General features: G+C 34.0%; 1 protein-coding gene across 2 annotated transcripts; it reads right to left on the minus strand.

The window, feature by feature from the left end:
• Window positions 1-3,178: 3,178 nt before the first annotated feature.
• Window positions 3,179-20,624, minus strand: LOC144437793 (neuronal acetylcholine receptor subunit alpha-6-like). Of its 2 annotated transcripts, XM_078126815.1 has the most exons (8): window positions 20,588-20,624; window positions 19,840-19,876; window positions 17,084-17,235; window positions 11,525-11,673; window positions 10,265-10,309; window positions 8,281-8,390; window positions 6,326-7,328; window positions 3,179-4,141 (listed from the first exon to the last, which is right to left on the minus strand). In XM_078126815.1, the coding sequence occupies exons 3-8, from the start codon at window positions 17,133-17,135 to the stop codon at window positions 4,016-4,018; spliced, it is 1,485 nt and encodes a 494-aa protein (XP_077982941.1). In that variant the 5' UTR covers window positions 17,136-17,235; window positions 19,840-19,876; window positions 20,588-20,624; the 3' UTR covers window positions 3,179-4,015. The 2 variants fall into 2 exon arrangements, with proteins under 2 accessions (XP_077982941.1, XP_077982943.1); XM_078126817.1 differs by lacking the exons at window positions 19,840-19,876; window positions 20,588-20,624 and having other exon boundaries at window positions 17,084-17,286.
• Between the last annotated feature and the right edge of the window lie 346 nt (window positions 20,625-20,970).

The following is a 20,970-nucleotide window of genomic DNA, read 5'->3' on the forward strand; positions in this document are numbered from 1 at the left end:
CCTACATGTATTTAGAGATACGCACGTCGTATGGTAAACTATTCATATCCTGGTATTCATGGCAAGTATTTCGCTTTTAAAGTTGTGTTTGTCCAACTCAAGGATGTCAAACAGATATGGAGCTGATCTCTTTTGTACATTCGATACAATCAATATTTACATTTCTAGTACCAGTATTCGCCTGAAGCAGTCACACCACCCGGTAAAACACAGCAATACAGTATTTACACAAGTCTTCGTACATATACGGTGTGTATGCAATCTTTTCCGAAAGACAATAAAGTCAACTATGCCACAATTCAGATGGGTACAGCAAATTATGGAGATAGTAGGCGATACTCGTCGAATAAGATCAGTTATTCATTATTCTAGTAAATTTCTACTGTGTTGGGTTGATCTATTAAACAAGCTCCTCCCAATCTGTTGCCATAGAGACCATAAGAAAATACATGACGTCATGGTTCAATGTATTTACAAATTACCACAAATTGTGGTGTCTTGTTTAACTGTATCTGTTGATGTAATGAACACGTATTGAAATATTTCATGGACTGTTTAAGTACCGACAAAATACTAGTATGTACTACTTTATTTTTTTTAAAACACGCTATCAGGGAGGAACACGCAACGATGTTTCCACGTTCGCCAAAACCCGATGTATTATAATTGGTAGGGGTGGAATATATGCTGGTATAAACGATAATTGGTATTCTCTTTTACAAAGCAATCAATCGCCATATTTTTCATACTTTAATTGATTACTAGATGACCATCCCCAGACCATAGATATGGATACCGCCATTTATCGATGGATACTTGTTATTTTAGAAATTTAATCACTTTATATTTATGGTTATAATTAGTTCCTGCTATCTAGCCAATATCATAAAATTTATGGTATACCATGCAAGGCGACTACTTCTGCTAATTTGTTTGATGGAGTTACCTGAATGCATGTTTTCATATGGGTTATGCCCCACTACATTTGATAACACACATTATAGCATATTACTATTTGTAGTAGCTGTAACAAGGACAGTGTCCAAAATAGTATTAGCTAAACAGTGGTCAATTACTTATAAAAAGACATTATACATGTTAATTAGCAGTCAATTTTATCCCTAGGTATTGTATCGACACTAGCCTATCTTGAGCGAAAGCTTTAAATCCGGCTCCTTGTTAGTTTGACTTGCCTCAAAATACCTATATACATGTATGGCAATGCTAATCAAATATTCAATATCAAGACACATGGTAGCTATAGGTCGCACAAATTGTTATAGTGATCATCATGTATTATTTCAGTGTTTCGTAAAATGATTACGTATGGTGGGGCAAATTCATAGTGTTCTATTGATTGATATGGATGTACTGATTTTTGGGTCCGTACTGAGGGAAGTTCCTAACTTATTCAACTCACCGTGACACAAGTGTACAGGAGGAACCTTCTATGCTAAGTTTGTTAATGTTGATAACTGTGTTTTAGAAAGGTCGTGCTATGCAGGATTGTTGGAAATCCTATAATAATAAAAATAGCTAAGATGAAATTGTAGTGTGCATGTCTTTACATGTGTATATACTAGTATATACGAACGTGTCTGTGTGTATGAGTGTATGAGTGTGTGTGCATGCGTGTATATACGATCCAAAGTATGTGTGTGATGTATGCACGCGCGTCTGTGTGTACGTTTGTTTGTGTGTGTGTGTGTGTGTGTGTGTGTGCGCGCGCGCGCGTGCGTACGCGTGCTTGGGGAGGCGTGAGTATTGTGCGAGCATCATGTGAGTGTTTATACACGTGTACGTGTGAGCGAGCTTGCACATCTGGATGGATGGATGGATGGATGGATGGATGGATGGATGGATGGATGGCCATGGATGGATGGATGGATGGATGGATGGATGGATGGATGGATGGATGGATGGATGGATAGATAGATAGATAGATAGATAGATAGATAGATAGATAGATAGATAGATAGATAGATAGATAGATAGATAGATAGATAGATAGAGAGAGAGAGAGAGAGAGAAATAAACAAAGTAGAAGAAAGTGGTAACACTGTCATTGCATGGCGATAAGAGTTAAAATAAAGTTGTTAGACATCGAAAGCACACCGACTAATCATTTTGCCGTCTACGAAAATACTTCTTACATTACTTACGTAGTTATAGTAAGGAAATGTCACATCTTGGCCATTTTAATGCAAAGTATTAAGTAGTTTTAAGGTTTTTATTGTATAAAGAACAAAGTCTTAAATACGTCATAAGGTCTAACAAAAAAATTGTGTGGTTCCGATTACGCCTCAATTTTAGAATAGGTGGGGTAAGTTTATTTTTTATTTTTTATATATGCATTGCATATTTTTCATATGTGAGTGTCTAGTTTAAATGGTTATGTTTTCCGTTGTTTTCCATTTGGTCTCTGTGTCATTGGTTTCTTCCCATCAGATGTACGTACAGCCAGTAGAGATTGCCAGAACAGTTGTATAATATTGTCTTTTTAAAGTTGATGTCAGTTTCTTCATCCACGATTTCTTGCGGGACTTCACAATTTTCGCGATTTTATCATTTTTTCCTCGAATACATGTACGTAAAAAAAAGTTTAGGATCGGCGTGAAAAACTAGATGGGGGTCAGGTAACCGGAACCAAACTATTTTTGTTTGTTTAGGCCTAATGACTAACGATTCCATGTGATACCCACTTCACCAAAACAATTTTTTTTGTCACGGGTATATATTGAATGTTGGCAGTTCCATTACTTCGTGATATATTGCGCCCACCCTTTCGACTATTGTGACGTCATTTCATAGTAGTCAATGGGATCGACGCAGTATATCATGTCACGGATTATTTTACTTCATTTGTCAACAAGCTTAAGTACTTCTCTATAGCGAATAAATAATACATACAAAGACACCTTGGTATAGATTCTAGAGTGAAAGATATGTCGTTAGGACACTCTTCTCATGATAAGGACGACCCCGGTATTGTACACCTTTCTCATCTTTTTCTCCCTTAGACTTATAAATTCATCTAAAATCACGGGTTTGAAAATAAATCTACACATTTCCAAAGGAAGTATTTTCGTGTTTGGATTGTGTGCTAGTTAATATTTATGTCAGAGATTTCATCACTTTTCTTTAAATACATTGATTATTTTATTAGATCTACTTTCTGTTTTATTTGAAAATATGTGGTAAAATCAAGGGAATGCGAAATAAGCGTAATAAAACATTCGGTTTGTGCTAATCTGGACTTCAGGATCGCTGTAGGTCAAATATCAATGTCAAAGTTCAAAGTTCAATGGTTTGATAACCTAATGATCCAAATAATCTGATTTGTAAGTGAACTTTATCAAATTTATCCTGTACTATGAGGTATTTAAACAGTCAATATTCTTTGGAGAAATGACTTTTTTTGTAAATGTTTACGCACCCGTCATCTCGTTTATTTACTTTGGGTGAGTAAAGCCCGTATTTGTAATATTTTGTACTAACAATTACCCAAAATACCATACAGGATAATAAACAGTTTTGACACTTCAAGATTCGTGTATATAGTACACCACACATTCTTCCATTTTTTATGACCATGTTTTCTGTAGACGGATGCACATATGCACAATAGTGTTATATTTGTTCATCTTTGACACACAGATTCCCGGTCAGTAATAACTTGAACTTCAGGAACTGTATACGGTGCCGTCAACCCCAAACAACTTACCATAGTAATTCTTAGTGACTTGACTAGCGCCACCAACGTTGTAAGCTACTAAATAACGATGAAAACCTTCTCCAATAATATAACAGTCTACGCACCCTTGTTCTTGACATAGTAATACTTGTAGTAGAATGCATTGTATTTTGTTGTCATTGAAAAAGGTTCAAAATGAGTAGAACTTTATCATTATCGGACATCAACGTTTGTCACAATAACTCTGACATTCCATATAGGTGGGTATTTGTCTATTTAAATTTTTAACAGCCTCACGATGAGTCCCGCGGCATCTGCAGATCACATGTTTAAGTGTGGGTCTGTTTGAGTCAAGAAGGTGGAAGCTGCAACAACAAATGCTATCAAAGCTAACCACACGAATATTCTATCAACCACTGTGGCGAAGTACTTCCATTCCTCTATAAACTGAAGAGGGAAAAAGATAGAATTATATAAGTACGTATGCTGAAAGTAAAACATCTGTATTTGTAAAGTCAAGCGTCAAAATTAACAAAAATAATACAGTACTAGTATTGTCGTGGATACCAACAATTTCAGCTAATTATACAACTTTTCGGTGGATGAACCCAACTAAATTACTTTTTTTAAAGTGTACATCGCATCGCATGGGTAAAACCAAGACTTCAAGCTTATAGTACAAAAATCATTTATGGAAAGTCACAGTTATGATAACGTTACACCAGTGCGTGCGCACACACACACACACACACACACACACACACACATACACACACACACACACACACACACACACACTCACCCATATATATATATATATATATATATATATATATATATATATATATATATATATATATATATATATATATATATATATATATATATATATATATATATATATATATATATATATATATACGAACCGTCGGAGTGCAAACGTAATGACAGTCCTGATAATTGAATTAAATCCTGACGTACGTTTCGAATCTATAATTATTCTTCCTCATAGGATATCAAGGCAAGATATAGTAGGTCATCACCTGACTAAATTTTACGGAGTAGAACGTCACACAAGTTCTTATAAAAGGTAAAATAGGCGAGGAAAGATCTAAAAGACACTCGCACCAAAAAGAACTCTATCTTCATTTAGAACTTACAGTATAGTTCTATTCACAATAGTGCTATACCCTATACAAAACTTTAGCTCGTATTATGCTTTCGTTAAAGTCCCGGACACATAAGACAACATCCTTTATAGATGTTCATGTTTTTTGTTTCACTCAGTTCTATAAGAGACAGTGGAGGGGGAACTCCACTGTCTATGGTTCTCTGAAGGGGCATTGCTGACAGATCATCACACCTGGCCCAATTCCATATGAATCTAGTGATACATTTGTTAATGATAATGATAAATGATTCACATATTACGGTTCCGTTCCACACAATAAACAGTCAATGACATACACAGGTGCAGTTACATGGAATTCAATACAACACAGCACAAGAAATGAACCACGAAGGCAGCGATTCAAGTCATCACTATGTAAAGATTTACTAAAAGAGTATGTAATATAACATTGTATAGTTCTAATGTAATATATGACTTCTTTTCATTGTGACACTCGTATATATAGGGGGGTGGTGAGGGGAGAGGGTTAAGGGTAGAGCTACTTTTTGTATATTTATTTGCACTCTAAACTTGTACCATTATTTACTTTGGACAGGAGTCAGACACGATTAGCATAGCTATTTTCTGACTCCTGTTATCCGAACGTTTGTATTGTACTTATTTTTGATCGGGTAATAAAATATATATCATATCATATCATATCATATCAAATAACGTTATAATACCGGATACAAATTTAGGTCGCATTATGCCTTTGTTAAAGTCCCGGACACAGCGTTATTTGATATAGAACGTCATTACTCGATTACATCCATTAAATACAATAATTCATAGCAAATAATCCTACGTAAATAGTTAATGCACTCAATATTGATAGTCTGGATGTCAAAGGTCACACAACAGGTGGTATGAACATTATAATACCAAATGTACAGTATTGTATACGGCATGTATTCATTGTCTATCACATATTCGTTTTTGTTTTGCTGTCTTCAAGTTGCTATATGTTATAATTACCAGGAGGATGCCTGTTGAGTTGAGCGAGACTACTCAGACTGTTAACAAGACGATATCTGCTGAGTTGTTCGGGCAAGAATGAGATCATTTATGACAGTATAGTTGTATTACACGTTTATGTCATCAAAGGCCTTCAGCTGTTGCAAACTCTATTATATGACAGACTAAGCATTTAATGGTTACAGTTAGTTTTAGTCTAGTTTCAAGGCCTCTTATATCGTCTAGTCACTGAAAGCATTAAAACAACACAAATTGTCAAGGTGCAGAAAAATGATGCTATTTCGTGATAAATAGATAATAACTTTGGTTTTCACAATGTAGCCAGCTGAACAAAGACAAAATGTAAATTTCAAAAGACAAAACTTTGGAATTATATAAACCTCGTTTCGAGTCTGTAAAACGTGATCCTAAAAGTATTTAAAACTGTTTTGTAAAATGTAAAACAAACAAACAAACAAACAAACACTGTAATGAATACTTACATTTTTTTCAAACCGTTCTCTGGCAAGTTTCTTTATAAAATATCGGAAACTCTTTGATAACTCTTGCATATGTTTAGTAGTTTCTGAAAGTCCAACTTGGCTGCTGTTCAAATTTGATGAATACGACCGAGATCGGCCTATATATCCGTCTGATTCAGTCCTCTTTCTATAAAGATGTTTCCTTTTCTGTAGAATAATATCCCCATCTTTGGCATACGTAAAATTGCAATGAGTACCGTTTTCCTTCGGTGAGTCCTCGTCGAATGCACTCTCAGGTAGTGGTTCGTGCTCGAGAATTTTTCTTTCTTTCATATACAATATTTTAGGTAAAATTTTGAGGAAAAACTTTCTTTTCCAGCCACTCAGGCGTCTATTGTAAGGTGGTCGATGGTGCAATCGTAGAACAACAACACTGACAAGAATAGATAAAGCTACAAGGGATGTATTGAAAAGAAGATAACGGATCAACATCGGTACGGTGTCCGAGGTAGCCGGCATGATGTCTGCCACCATTAGATTAAACACAGATGACGCAATCAACAATGACATACTGAATGATATTTTCTCCCCAGAATCTGGCGGCAAGCAGAAAACAAGTAAAGTTAAAGCCGACATCATACAGCAAGGAACAATGATGTTAACCGTGTAGTATAGAGGGCGCCTTTTGATTGTGACTTCACATCGGAGAAGACTATAAATTTCACCAGGACAACATTCCGAACTTTCTTGATCCATAAATACATTAGAATAAATAAAATCCCATTCTGTATTGTTTGTGTACTTCTCCTTGTTGATTTTATGGTTACCAGCCAGTAGAATAACTTGTTCATCGGTGTACTCCCAGGGTCCAAATGTTATCTCACAATGCTGAACGTCCGAGGGAAAATACTCAATATCCATAGTACATGGAGTAACTATAATAGCAGGTGGTGTATAATATACCCACCCATCAAATTCCACTGTCAGGTACTGCGATGGCGGAATTTGGTATTTGCCATTGGCACTGAAAAATAGAAATTGAATTAAAATGTGAACATTTAGGCATGTAAACATAGAAATGTGTGACTTGCAATGCTTAAAGTTACACATAATATTCAAATTAGAAATATTATTACTTGTCAAATACTATTCAATTTTAACTGAAAAAATAAATTGGCTGTTCTCCCTGGACCTAATTTTCACTTATTTCGGAAGGTATGCTTAGTTACTATGAGTAAACAGTATTTTCAAGGGGGGGGACTTTATTTTAACGGAAAATCACTATCGTGAAAATAAATTCCAAATGGTACACCGGGTAAATAGAGACATCTAGTCTCATCCGGCTTTAACTTACTCCACTAATCCAAATGAGAGTATCTCCAAGTTTATAACGATATATAGTTGGTAACTTGGTATATCCATCCATAGAGATATAAGGGGAGACCATATACCTCCATGGTATATCAAAGTATACTGTAATTACAGTGTTGTACTGCCAAACGACAATGATATCACGTGTTATCTACAACCAGTCGTAAGGATCTATGATATCACGTGACTACCATGTGATGACCTACCTGTTATCTACAACTATATCTGGTCTCCAAACCCAGTCGTAAGGATCTATGATATCACGTGACTACCATGTGATGACCTTCCTGTTATCTACAACTATATCTGGTCTCCAAACCCAGTCGTAAGGCTCTATATCACGTGACTACCATGTGATGACCTACCTGTTATCTACAACTATATCTGGTCTCCAAACCCAGTCGTAAGGCTCTATATCACGTGACTACCATGTGATGACCTACCTGTTATCTACAACTATATCTGGTCTCCAAACCTAGTCGTAAGGCTCTATGATATCACGTGACTACCATGTGATGACCTACCTGTTATCTACAACTATATCTGGTCTCCAAACCCAGTCGTAAGGCTCTATGATATCACGTGACTACCATGTGATGACCTACCTGTTGTCTACAACTACATCTGGTCTCCAAACCCAGTCGTAAGGCACTATCACATAAGAAATATTAAAATAATCAGCGGGATCCCACATTAGTTGGTAGTCCTGCCATGCCTGAAACAGATATAACTTAATGTTAATGAGGGTATCCTATGAAAAAATAGAAAGATAGAAAGATTGGCGGCCCAAGATTCATCCCTAAGTCAGTGGAACATTAATGATTCGATATGGATCATTCTTTTGTTCAGGACCAACTTTTTTTCTCTAGCTTCGTAAAACAACTATTCCTGTCACCAAAATTTTAATCCTAATCTAACATGATCTTTAAAAGCATACTTGGACTTCAGTTGGCCATGATCGTTAAAAGCATACTTGGACTTCAAATGTCCATGTTAATAGAAATGAAATGTCGGTTAAATCATTTAAATATATCTAATCTTACAACTCTATATAATTGGCAATCTGGAGAGTTATGGTGGTAAAAAATGTCTCATTCTTTCTTACAGGCATGGGTTTCTTGAAAATGCAATATTGCTTGACAAAACAAAATTAATATATTATCCTCCAAAATGCAATCGTAGATACATATCTGCAGAAAAAAAGGGGGAAATGAATGATTCTTCCCTTGCTTTACCGCTTTCTAATTCATACCTTCTTTTACTTGTATGGTAACAATAATTATATCGTAAAGCTCCAATTTAGGTAAAAAAACAACCTCCATTGTGAATACTACAACTTTACTATCAAGGGAACAAATTATTGGGGTAAAAACCATGTGACTTAATTCAAGAAGACTCCAACCCATTTTCAGTTGATTTGATGTCATCCTGCAAAAACTTTAAATTGAGGACAAAATGATATCAATAAACCCTAGTTAGAAACCAAGATGGCTGCCATATACTGTGTATATTCGACCGTCAGGAAATGTCGTGATGACGTCATTACTTTTCAAACGAACGAACAAACAAACAAACAAACAAACAAACAAACAACATAACCTCAAAAGATTGTCTGACAGTCACTGTGGTGATGTTTTTTTCGCACCAGTATATGTTTGTCGACTTCACTGATAGGTTAGACAATTGGACGCAGACATCAAAATCGTGGTTGGACAGTTTCTGTACAATGCACACGTTACTGATCTGAATCATTCAATCTATTTTTGCTGTATTTCCATAATGAAAAACAATTGTGTTATTGCTCGATGTCGTTCTTTAGACTAAAATCATAAATTCTAATAAAACACAGGATGAAGTTCTGATGAATGATTAGATGAATAATTATGTGGTAACTATGGTTGGGCATTATGTCAGAATTAATGCTCTCAGTGATCAACATTTGTAAATGCGTTGTTTATCTATTCATTGACTCTGTTTGTGAAATATCATTTCCATGAACTGTCCTTTGTATTCTACTCGCCTATGCCTCACAATGCTATATTTACTCTTCATTGTTGAACACTGCTAGTACGTACCATCAAAAACCAGTCAAGTAGCATAGTTTCAATTCACTACAAAGAATGTGTATATTTGTATATGTACGTATATGCGTGAATAGTTTCATCAGGTTGGACAATATCTTGAGAAACATAGTTATATTTATATAATACGTATATATGTTGTACCCGTGTTTCTTTAACGTTTTCAAAACAACACTTTATTTCAAATAATGACATACATCAGACAAAAAGAGAAATTGCGTGTTGTTATGACAATGTACCGACGACAAAATGTCTGTTTGCAGTAAATGGTACATATTATTATTTACTTTAATTCATTTTAGGGAGTTTGTCTTTTGATGAAACACTGTACTGAAGCTTTCGGCTAAAACTACAAATTTATTTCAAAATTATGTTACGATTGAAAATTCTACATTCTTTACATACAAGAATCCAATTCTCAAAATTGAAGACAATTCGAAAAAAAAAACATGTTTCGGCGAGTCATAAACGACAGAAGGTGGATGATGACGTCAGCATTTGAACTTACCTGTTGAACCCAACAACTTGTCGTCATAATTTGATTCTTTTCATCCTGAAATAAAATAATGACGTCATAGCACACAAGCAATTATTTACAAACTTCTATGAACGGATGGATGTGACCTGAACTGACTTTCACTCAAATTCAAACTATGTCTAGTTTCTGCATATTCGAATAAATGTATTTATCTTCAATGATTTAGTCGGTTATGCAAGAACAGGATGTTTGGTTAAAAAGTAACCATATGAATGACAAATGGGTATAAGTATTTATTTTAGATTTTGTTTATTCATAAAATAACTTTACTATGTTTTCCTACTTGGAAAAAGAACGTTAAACAATATATATCAAATCCATGTTTGTAACTCTGACTCAGTAAATTGCAAAAAAGAGAAAATTAAATCCCAGTACTGATTGAATAATTTATCGGTATAATAATTGGTGTGTGTGTGTGACAATTCAATGGGTTTAAATGGAGTTATGGTGGTCGAATGGTTAGCGTGCCTGCATGGCCGGTTTGAAATACTGTATACAGGTTGCAGGTTTGAGCCCCCGCCCGTCGCTGCCATTTGTTTCAGAATGGCTAAAGTCTATACGGGGCAAGATTTGAACCACGACTGTGCCTCAGTCAACCCAGCTGTATATTTAGGGACCTGGTAGGATAGCGCACAGGGGACAGCGAGAATGTCATCAATTGATTGATCGATAGATTGGTTGATTATTTGGTTGAATGATTAATTTTTGGGTGAAATGAAACATACAACTTTCAGCTGTATATAATTATCTCTCTATTGACTAAATAAAAACATCTTATCTAAATAAAACAACCCTAATCTTATAATTACCAGGGGACCAGTTACAGCGACAATTGCTTTATCTCTTATCTTCTTGAAGATTATCACATCAAACAAACGCTCATCGATGTACACACTTATATCTTTTTGTGCATAATTTATGCTCCAACGGATAGCATCGACTCATATATGTTAAAAATTAGGAAAGATTTTGCCAATTTATTTTGTTTACATTTTATGTCAAATTTTGGAAAATAATCCACATAATATCGTGATTTACCATGGCAACGGATCTTCCTCAAACGACTACTTTTTGAACTCAGCATAACAAAGTACTCCAGGTAGGGAGGATTATATGCAAATAAACTTGATTATTATTATCAAAATTATTATTTCTATAATATTATTTAACATGACATATTTGGGGCGAGAGAACGTGTATTATTTTATTGAAGGCCAGGTTACTACTCACCACGTCTAGAATCTGAGTGAGAGATAGGTTGATTTTAACCTCAACAACGTCTGTGTAGTTTCCAACAGGACGGAGATGTTTATCGTAATTTGAAAATAGATCGTCGTGTAATGTCCTTTCAGCAGGCCTCAAATGAATACCATGACAATCTATAAGAAAAGTGATAAACTACCTTTGATTACAGACTAAATAACTTAATTGATTACCATCAAGTGCTAAGGGAATATACATCTACGTTAATTGATTAGTACTTTATTATACATCACTAACTCAGCTGATACAGAGACATTAAAATGCCAGTCTGTAATGGACGTGTCATTGTCAACAACAAAATGCACAAATGTGATACATAGTGCACTCTAAACAGTACAAATAAACAAATATTTACAGATCATGAACCTCTAAACATACCAAGACGATTTCAAGCTGCATTAGCTGTAACTGGGGTATTTATTTTTTCGATTAGACAATCAACAATATTCACTGAAAAAGTCGTTAAAATGCCAATATTTAGACACCATATATGTCAATTGGTCTGTTTTGTCTATAAGTAGTACTAAGAGTAATAAGCTGAATTCATGATTCATTGAGGGCTCTGATTTTTGTGTGCGGACCCAAAAATCAAGCTGATTTGATATATTGCACCATACTATGTGTACAGCTACGCATACACATTTACCCACAGGTGATTCAATACTGTGCAGGGTGTACAATATTATGAATAAGTCATTGTAACATCTAACAGAACAGTTTTCAAAAAACCTTCCAATTGCAGCTCTGCCATCTGTTATAAATGACTGCTATGAAACACAAAATAAAACACTTTTAGAAACAAATCTAAAGCGACGCAGTGGTTAAATATGAGGCTTTATACCAGAGAATGTGATATTATTTTAATATATTGACATTTGAAATCAATGTCATAAGTCATATTTATATGCAGTGTATAAATATGTATGAGTTTCTGATGATTACAGTATCAGTTGCTGCACATATGGTTCAACTTGTTATTTTTAGTATATCGCAATGTAAAATAATATCAACAACAACAAAATACAGTTGCAGAGCGTGTCTCTCTAAAGAATGTTTATTTGTTAGTTAGTTTGTTTATATTTATTTATTTATTTATTTATTTATTTATTTATTTATTTATTTGTATGTATGTATGTATGTATGTATGTATGTATGTATGTATGTATGTATTTATGTATGTATGTATGTATGTATGTATGTATGTATGTATGTATGTATGTATGCATGTATGTATGTATGTATGTTTGTTTGTTTGTTTGTTGCTATCATGCCATTAAATGTACTAACTACATAAGAAGATTTTAATGTCATCAGGGGTATTTACCGAAAGCAATATTATACTGGAATGATTTACACGGGTTTTAACGCACAAGCAGTTCAACGGTTTTTTTAGCATTGAACTTTCGATCTGTCTTGGTCGACGATCCTCATCAGAATGACATATTCCATTGTCACAGCTAACCATGCATCCTTTGGTCTATCAAGCTGATGAACATTATTGGTTATACTAGAATAGGTTTATGAAAGTAGATTCACACACTTATACATTGGTTCAATCTGATTAAAATCCGATGTAGACGTCGGCTAATCGTTCATTGCTATTTTACCTTCGTTATTTTGCCTGAATTGACCTTCTTGGTACATGTTTACATTGTTTAGCCTGATCGCCTCCTCTACGTACTAAAATAGCAATGAACGATTAGCCGACATCTACATCGGATTTTAATCAGATTGACATTGGTTATACTAGAATAGGTTTATGAAAGTAGATTCACACACTTATACATTCAACTTGTGTTATTTTAATCTTCCAAAGATAACGATACATTATTGTCATCGACACAGTACACTATGATGACACGGAATGATGCAATGATAATGAATCAAAACAAATACCTATTAGTCATCCATCATTTCCTCCGTGTCCTTCAAACTACCACACTGTATGAGGGGCTATAACTACAAAATGTACTTATTGTATCTCATAAAACAATTCTATCTGCTGTCAGTGCAATCGTATAGTTATAGCATCATGGTGAATTATGTAGTAAATCATTGTATCAAATATATTTAGTTTGAATGTACACACAAGGTGTGTGTTTTAACATTCCGTCAATACAGCTGAACTTGAATGTCAACGATATGTTGTGAACGTCTATCAGAGATATGTATACCATACGGGCCATACCATTATATTTTAAAGGGGTGGTCTACTCATATTGTCGATCGTCAAGGTGTTTTAAGTTCGGAGTATGTATGTGTCTAATTTTAAAAAGTCCGATTTATTTACAGTCCTTTATTTTGTGGGCGCTAAAACTTTCTTTCCGATATTTCAAGCCGTTCCTACGACATCCGTTTTTAGAGAAATTGGATTTCTTTTGACAGTTACATCCGTCAAAGGTATGATGTCACTGTTTCGTATTACGTCATAGGTATGATAGTCACAGTTTCGTATTACGTCATAGGTATGATGTCACTGTTTCGTATTACGTCATAGATATGATGGTCACAGTTTCGTATATTTACTAAAAGTAAGTTTCACCAATACTTTTATGGAGCAGTAAATCTTTCTTTTGTCTAATCAATTTCATTTGAACAATCAATGAAAGTAAAATCCAGCCAAAATTAAGCACCAATACAATAGTACGAATTTAATCATGTTGTAGCAAGTGACATAATAATATCTGTTAGATGAACATGTATATCTGTTAGATGAACATTACTAATGCAGTGCATGTATATCTGTAGCACGGCATCTATTAATACAATCTTGACTGTCACTAATTCTAAGATTTCAAGAAAAGCGTGACTTGTCAGAGAATATACACCACAAAGAGCTGTTAATTCTAGTTTGAGTGTTGATTTTTTTAATAATAAAAATTGTTTAAAAATAATGTAATTTCATATATGACGTTCTCCTAATGTTAGTATCGACCTCAGTCCATGTAAAGCCACCACTTAATTCCAAAACATGCATTGTAAGATACAGTGAATGAAAAAGGGCTGTCAAAAAACTCGTTTGTCTACAGAGTATACACAATACGACATCAGTGAAATTATATTTATGTAGAAACTTGGGATCGTTTGTAATGTGTATGTGTATACGCTATGGCAGCTTAAGATGTTGATCAGATATTGATTTACTTTGTACACATAATTCAGATTTGTGACAAGACAGTCTCGCTGTGAGTGCATTATTGAAATGAAGTATTCACCCAGGAGTTGCTTGGCTATGTACTCTTTATCAACATAATGTGTATGTGTATACGTCTATGGCAGCTTAAGATGTTGATCAGATATTGATTTACTTTGTACACATAATTCAGATTTGTGACAAGACAGTCTCGCTGTGAGTGCATTATTGAAATGAAGTATTCACTCAGGAGTTGCTTGGCTATGTACTCTTTATCAACATAATGTGTATGTGTATACGTCTATGGCAGCTTAAGATGTTGATCAGATATTGATTTACTTTGTACACATAATTCAGATTTGTGACAAGACAGTCTCGCTGTGAGTGCATTATTGAAATGGAGTATTCACCCAGGAGTTGCTTGGCTATGTACTCTTTATCAACATAATTCCCCAAGTTGGCCATAAATATAGATACCATACAATACTAGCACTTGTCATTGCAAGCGTTCTACATGTTCTATATTACAACACAATTAAATATCCTAGATTGCACAGAGAACAGTATATAGCTTACCATAAGACTAGTACAGTTTTGTAGGAGATTGCAAAACATAATATACCTTCCAATTGTGTGTGTCAATTTTGTTTGTCAAGTTTATTGCCTTTATCATGTGAATAGAAGATAACTGTTCCATATTTAAGAGTTAATTATATATTCAAATAATACTTTGTTGTTTGTGAGCGAATAAACTTAGTCAAACAGATATTATCCGGTCAAATTTCCTTATTTACCTGGAAGAATTATAGTTATTGCATGAGGGATAATAACTTGAGAAAATGGTTTAATTTATTGAGGTGTACGGGTTAGAATTTGCAATAACAGTTCCTTACCTAAATAAACACATGTTTATTTTTCATTATTTCAAATTTCGACTTTTACTTTGAAGGTCTTCTATAAGTTTAAAATATTCTGGTAGTGTTGTTATTCAATAGAATGATGCATCTGGAGTCATTTGGTTGATACTTGTTCAACTCCTCTGGGTATTTGTCGCTAAGCAATCAATTTCCCTATATATAGAAATGTATAGCAGTACCAGAGTAGTAACACAGAGATCAATCCCTCAATTCGATTAATGTCGAAATAACAGAGTTGCAGCCGATATGATAACTTAACGCTCTTATTTAGCCTCCTTAATTTCCATACTAAAAATTAGTAATTGTTTCTCCAAGGACTGACACAGTTTAATGAGTAAGTATATTAATCAATTGGACAGTGTTCCGACAGTGATAGAGTGCTTAGGTGAGGTTGAGTACAGGCGTGTTTGATTAGTTATCACACAAATATAGCCGAAAAAAAGAGAAGACGTTTCTGCTCGTTTATTCCATAATGTAATTATTCGTTGGATATTTATAAGTCATAGTTCAGGCGGTTCGAAATTGAATTAAAGTTTATTTATTCAAGTTGATTCCCTCACCTTCAAAGTGATTAAATCCAAATATTGCGGTATATTTGATGAACACTGAAAAACTTTATTGAATGCAACTTTAGCAATGATCTCCGTATATATTGGTATTTTTAATTTTGACGAATTGACGCATTCCCATAGAAGATGTTGATAAAACATGGTTAATATTCCTATTAACAGCCGTGACTATCACCAAAGACGACATTGTTACTTAATCAATACAATCAACTTGCTATGTCATATTGCCTGGTAACATTTTTAAAGGAAAATGTGATAAGCGTTTTGTTTGACAGCATGCGTAATGTTGTGATGAAATCCAAAGTGATAGCTTAACATTCAATCCAATCTATCTATGTCTCTGTCCACTCTGTCTGTCTGTCTGTCTCTCTGTCTGTCTGTCTGTCTGTCTGTCTGTCTCTCTATCTGTCTGTCTGTCTCTTAGTTAGATGCTAGACTTAGTTAGATGTTAGAAAGTATAGAATTGTGCAAATTGCTAACAGGTTTATCAATACGGCTAGATAGATAGATAAAATGATAAATAACAACAACATCTTGATTTTAATCCAGGTTTATGTGAATATTTACTGATGATCTAAGTCCACATTACCATATTAATCTTCGTCATCGTGACAATTTGAACTCGTCATGTGAGGAGTTTGTATCTAGGCTATGAGGGTTTTACTGTTGTACCTCTGCGATCTGACAATTTGAAAGGGTTTCCATTAATGGATGAATAAAATCAATAGAGTTGTAGAATAAAAAGGAATAATGCAAGCACTTTAAAAATGACACGTTTCATTTATATAACGGTCAATAATTAATAGCCACAGTCTGTGTTCCTTAATACTCTAGAACTGAAACATGTCAGGGGTACAGGTACATTGTAAAAGTGCATATTTAAGAGTGATAATACACTGTTACTTACCTTTTATCAGGAGTTGAGTAAACGCAGTCACAAGAGCAACGCCAATCCACATTGTTGTGCTGTCCCGTAGATGTTATTTCTATATATGTAAAGCCGTGTCATTGAAAGGTATATACCCAATAAGGTTAAATTCTTTAGCCAACCATTAGCCTCTGTTAATAGACGGAAAACGAGCACATAGTCACAGTGCTACCCTGCATACAAAAATTTCAGCTACAAATTAAAACGATGTGTCTCTTTAAGTGGAATTAATTTTACAAGTGTAGTTGACCCGCCCTATAGCTCGGAATGGAACAGAGTGACGTCATACGTCAAGAGAAGAGGGTTGGATTATAAAATTTATGGAGTCGGTGGGAGAGATTAGTCTTGTTTGTGTCGGAAAACAAATTAAAAACGATAACATTTGCATGCGTTCGTGACATCTCGGCACATCGATTATGAAAATAATCACAAGATTATAAGATTAGCAAGTATCTTATATTACTGTAAGCATTATGTCTAGTTTGTACTAGCGACTGAAAGTACCCAGTTGTTTCCATTCATCTTCTATTGTTCTCAGTCATTGCTCTATATGTAAATATCTTTTGCAGGGCATTTGCATTTACTAGCCTGCAGCAGGTCACAAATGGCATTTGTACACACTATCTATACCTAATATATATATACAGGAATCAGGTCATTGTTACTAATAGAATAGCGTACTATGTATGTACACTGGTCGTACTTTATATGTAGGTGTAATTAGAAACGAAAAATACCAGTAGAAATGTACACATTTTTACCAGAAATATACATTTTATTTAGTACATAACAATCTATTTGTAAAACGTCAATAACTTAGTATATAAATTTATAATGTCTGTAACTAGAGTGCGCTCCTCCCAACGCACATCTCAGCCTATGTTATATTTATCATAATTAATAACAATAATTAGCGTAACACATTCTATAAATACACTTGTCGAAAATTGTAAATGAACCATTAATATAATAAAGGGTCTTTTGTCATTCAAATGGCAATATTAATGTTCTCATTATGATAACGGACATTTGATGAACACTTGGACAGTAGATTTGATAATCTACATCAGGATATCTGACATACATGATAAAACTGACTAACTCTACCATCATTATTATAAATTAAACGTTATCAATCTAGGTCTACCATAAATTAAACGTTATCAGTTAGCTCTGCAATTTAATGTCGCAAATTTGTCACAATTTTACGAACTTTAGGTCATCTGTAAAGATTATTCACTCTGTTGCAAACGTTTCACATACTATTAGGTCCATGGATAATTGATGAGTTCATCGGGTGTGTAGTATTTGTATATTAAAAAATACCTGCTGTATATTCTACTAACTAAAGCATAGTTAATGTGGAACAAGCTGAGGTTAGAAACCTTTTACGCAAGTAAACATACTTACATAAAAGTATTCTATACTCATAGAATATTAATATTAATGTCTGTGCATGCCTTATATGCCTTTTAATTTTGTTAGAACGTTTGAATACCTAGTATGGATTCCTCGACATTTTTTGATACGTATGAATATTACGTCATCAGATCGTTGATATATATTTATTCATTTTGAGTTGAGCCTGTTGTAAATAGTGACAGTTATGTATGCTTCAGTAAGTAAAATACTATGAGTGACTTTTAAATATGTACGCAGCATAAATCTCGCCCCAAAACGTATAGACTCAGCTCATGTCCTTTAACCTCTACTTGCTATTGACTGAACCAAGACATAATTGGACTAGTGATTCCATGGCATCGTTTAATAAAATGTTGATGAAATCCCTATATGCCACCCATCGTGCTAATAACAGCACAAGACGACTTTTGCCAATCGAAGTCATGTATCTATGTTAAATTTTTAGTAAGAATTGTTAAATTGTTGCTTTATGTGGGTTTTTTCGTCTGAGAATAAACGCCTATAAGCTCAGCTTGTATCACTTTAAAATAGACGTATAAAATATTATCATGACCACATTCTTTGTTAATCAGAACGTGATATCAATTTTTATACTGTCTAGGATTATTTGTGTCATTACGAAATAATTACCCTCATAAAAGGATATATCTATAAATTATTCATTATCTGAGTAGACAATGCTGTCTTATTTTCAAAGACTTTAAGGTATTCTTTACTGTATGACTTGAATTGTAATGTTTTCCAACGTTATAATTTAAGTTTTCAAAATTCGGAATTATACTCTTTGTAATCCCTTTGAATGACATGTTCTCTGATGTAAATGAATTCAATATTTTTATTGATGGATCTCTGGGCTTAATCTTCTGAAAGTGTGAATTTGTTAATGCAACAAACACAAACTAACAAAAACTACAGTCTTTAGACGTTGACATTATTGTAAACAATTAAATTATTAATCACCTGCCTGTACATGCAGAAGATGGATTGGATAAAATGTCTTTTGAATTGAATTTTACGCTGAACACAAGTACACCGACGATCAGTAATGTATTGTGTAGACAATACATTCAAATTTGAATAAAAATAATCATTAAATGGTATCACTGACCTTACACATTAAGGACACCATGTGTTTATCGGTCGCACTTTCCTTGTGAAAAACCGCCATATTGATATGACATAGAAGTGAATTGTAAAACTTATGCACTTACACTCATTTCAGAACAAATTTCATAGCCTTAAAACGTGAATTGTTGCAATAAATGACATTATATGATCAAATATAAAAATCAAACTCATTCAAAATGACTCACCTTGGGTAGTAGTATGGCGTCCTTTTCAAATCACTGTCTTAAATACACAAAATCACACAATAGCTTCAATATTTAAAACTGAATCACATAATACATTCGTTATAATGTTAATGGTCATTTATCCTAAACCTAATATCACAATATGGCAACTGAATGGGACAACAATGGTTACACATCTGTTTCCAACCGTGTTATTAACTTTGTAAACACAGCCTTCAATGACGTCTATTCAACATTCATATTTGAACTCTGACCTTGTCGTTCTTTTTTTTAAATCGAGGTTACATACGTGATGTTCAATACACAACAAACACAGGAGTGTGGACATTGATGTTGTTCAGCTCCTCGCATCAGAAATTGTTTCAATGAACATTGTATCATCACTGACACTGTAATTACCCTTTGACGCTCTGACCAAACCATGAATTATGCATTAGAACAAACTAGTTTATTTCTATGCAACTTCTTTTCTTTAGGTTGGGGGGTTGGGGGTAGGGGTTAAACTCATAATTGCCAACGGAAAATGGCAAATTTCAAATTATTTGAAAAGAATCAGGTTATGATTTTTAAATAAAGTTGAAATAAAACAGTAATGATAGTCGGGGTCAGATCACCATGACGACAAAAGATCGCAAATATTTAAAAAATATAAACGCATCCTGCCGTGAAATAGTAATTTAGTATTTATGAAAAATGCTTCAGAGCTAATGCAAACTTTAAACGTATAATATTGACTAAATATATTTACCAACGGACAATAGGTTGCGACTCTGTTCGATGCTCCATTGGACCCAATTATCCGTAGCAAATTGTATTTATAAATCCGTACTGTCAAGGGAATTACAATTCCTTGTTAGAATAATTGTCAATATTTGTCACATCTAAATGGAAGAATACTTCTCTTACATCGATACATGGTAAGTGTGATATCCTATAACATTAAATAGATCAGATTTAGCCAATGTTAATTGAGGTTAGAGGAAGTTGTGTTGATTGTGCATTGAACTATATATGTTTGATCGATTTAGTAAATTTGTCCATATAAAACATTGGCGTTCAGTTTGATTATCACTTATGGGAAATTGAGAATCTAATTTAGAGAGGATGCTATGAACTTACAAAATTAATATA

The sequence above is a fragment of the Glandiceps talaboti genome, chromosome 7 (genome assembly GCF_964340395.1).
Source record: "Glandiceps talaboti chromosome 7, keGlaTala1.1, whole genome shotgun sequence".
Lineage (NCBI taxonomy): Eukaryota > Metazoa > Hemichordata > Enteropneusta > Spengelidae > Glandiceps > Glandiceps talaboti.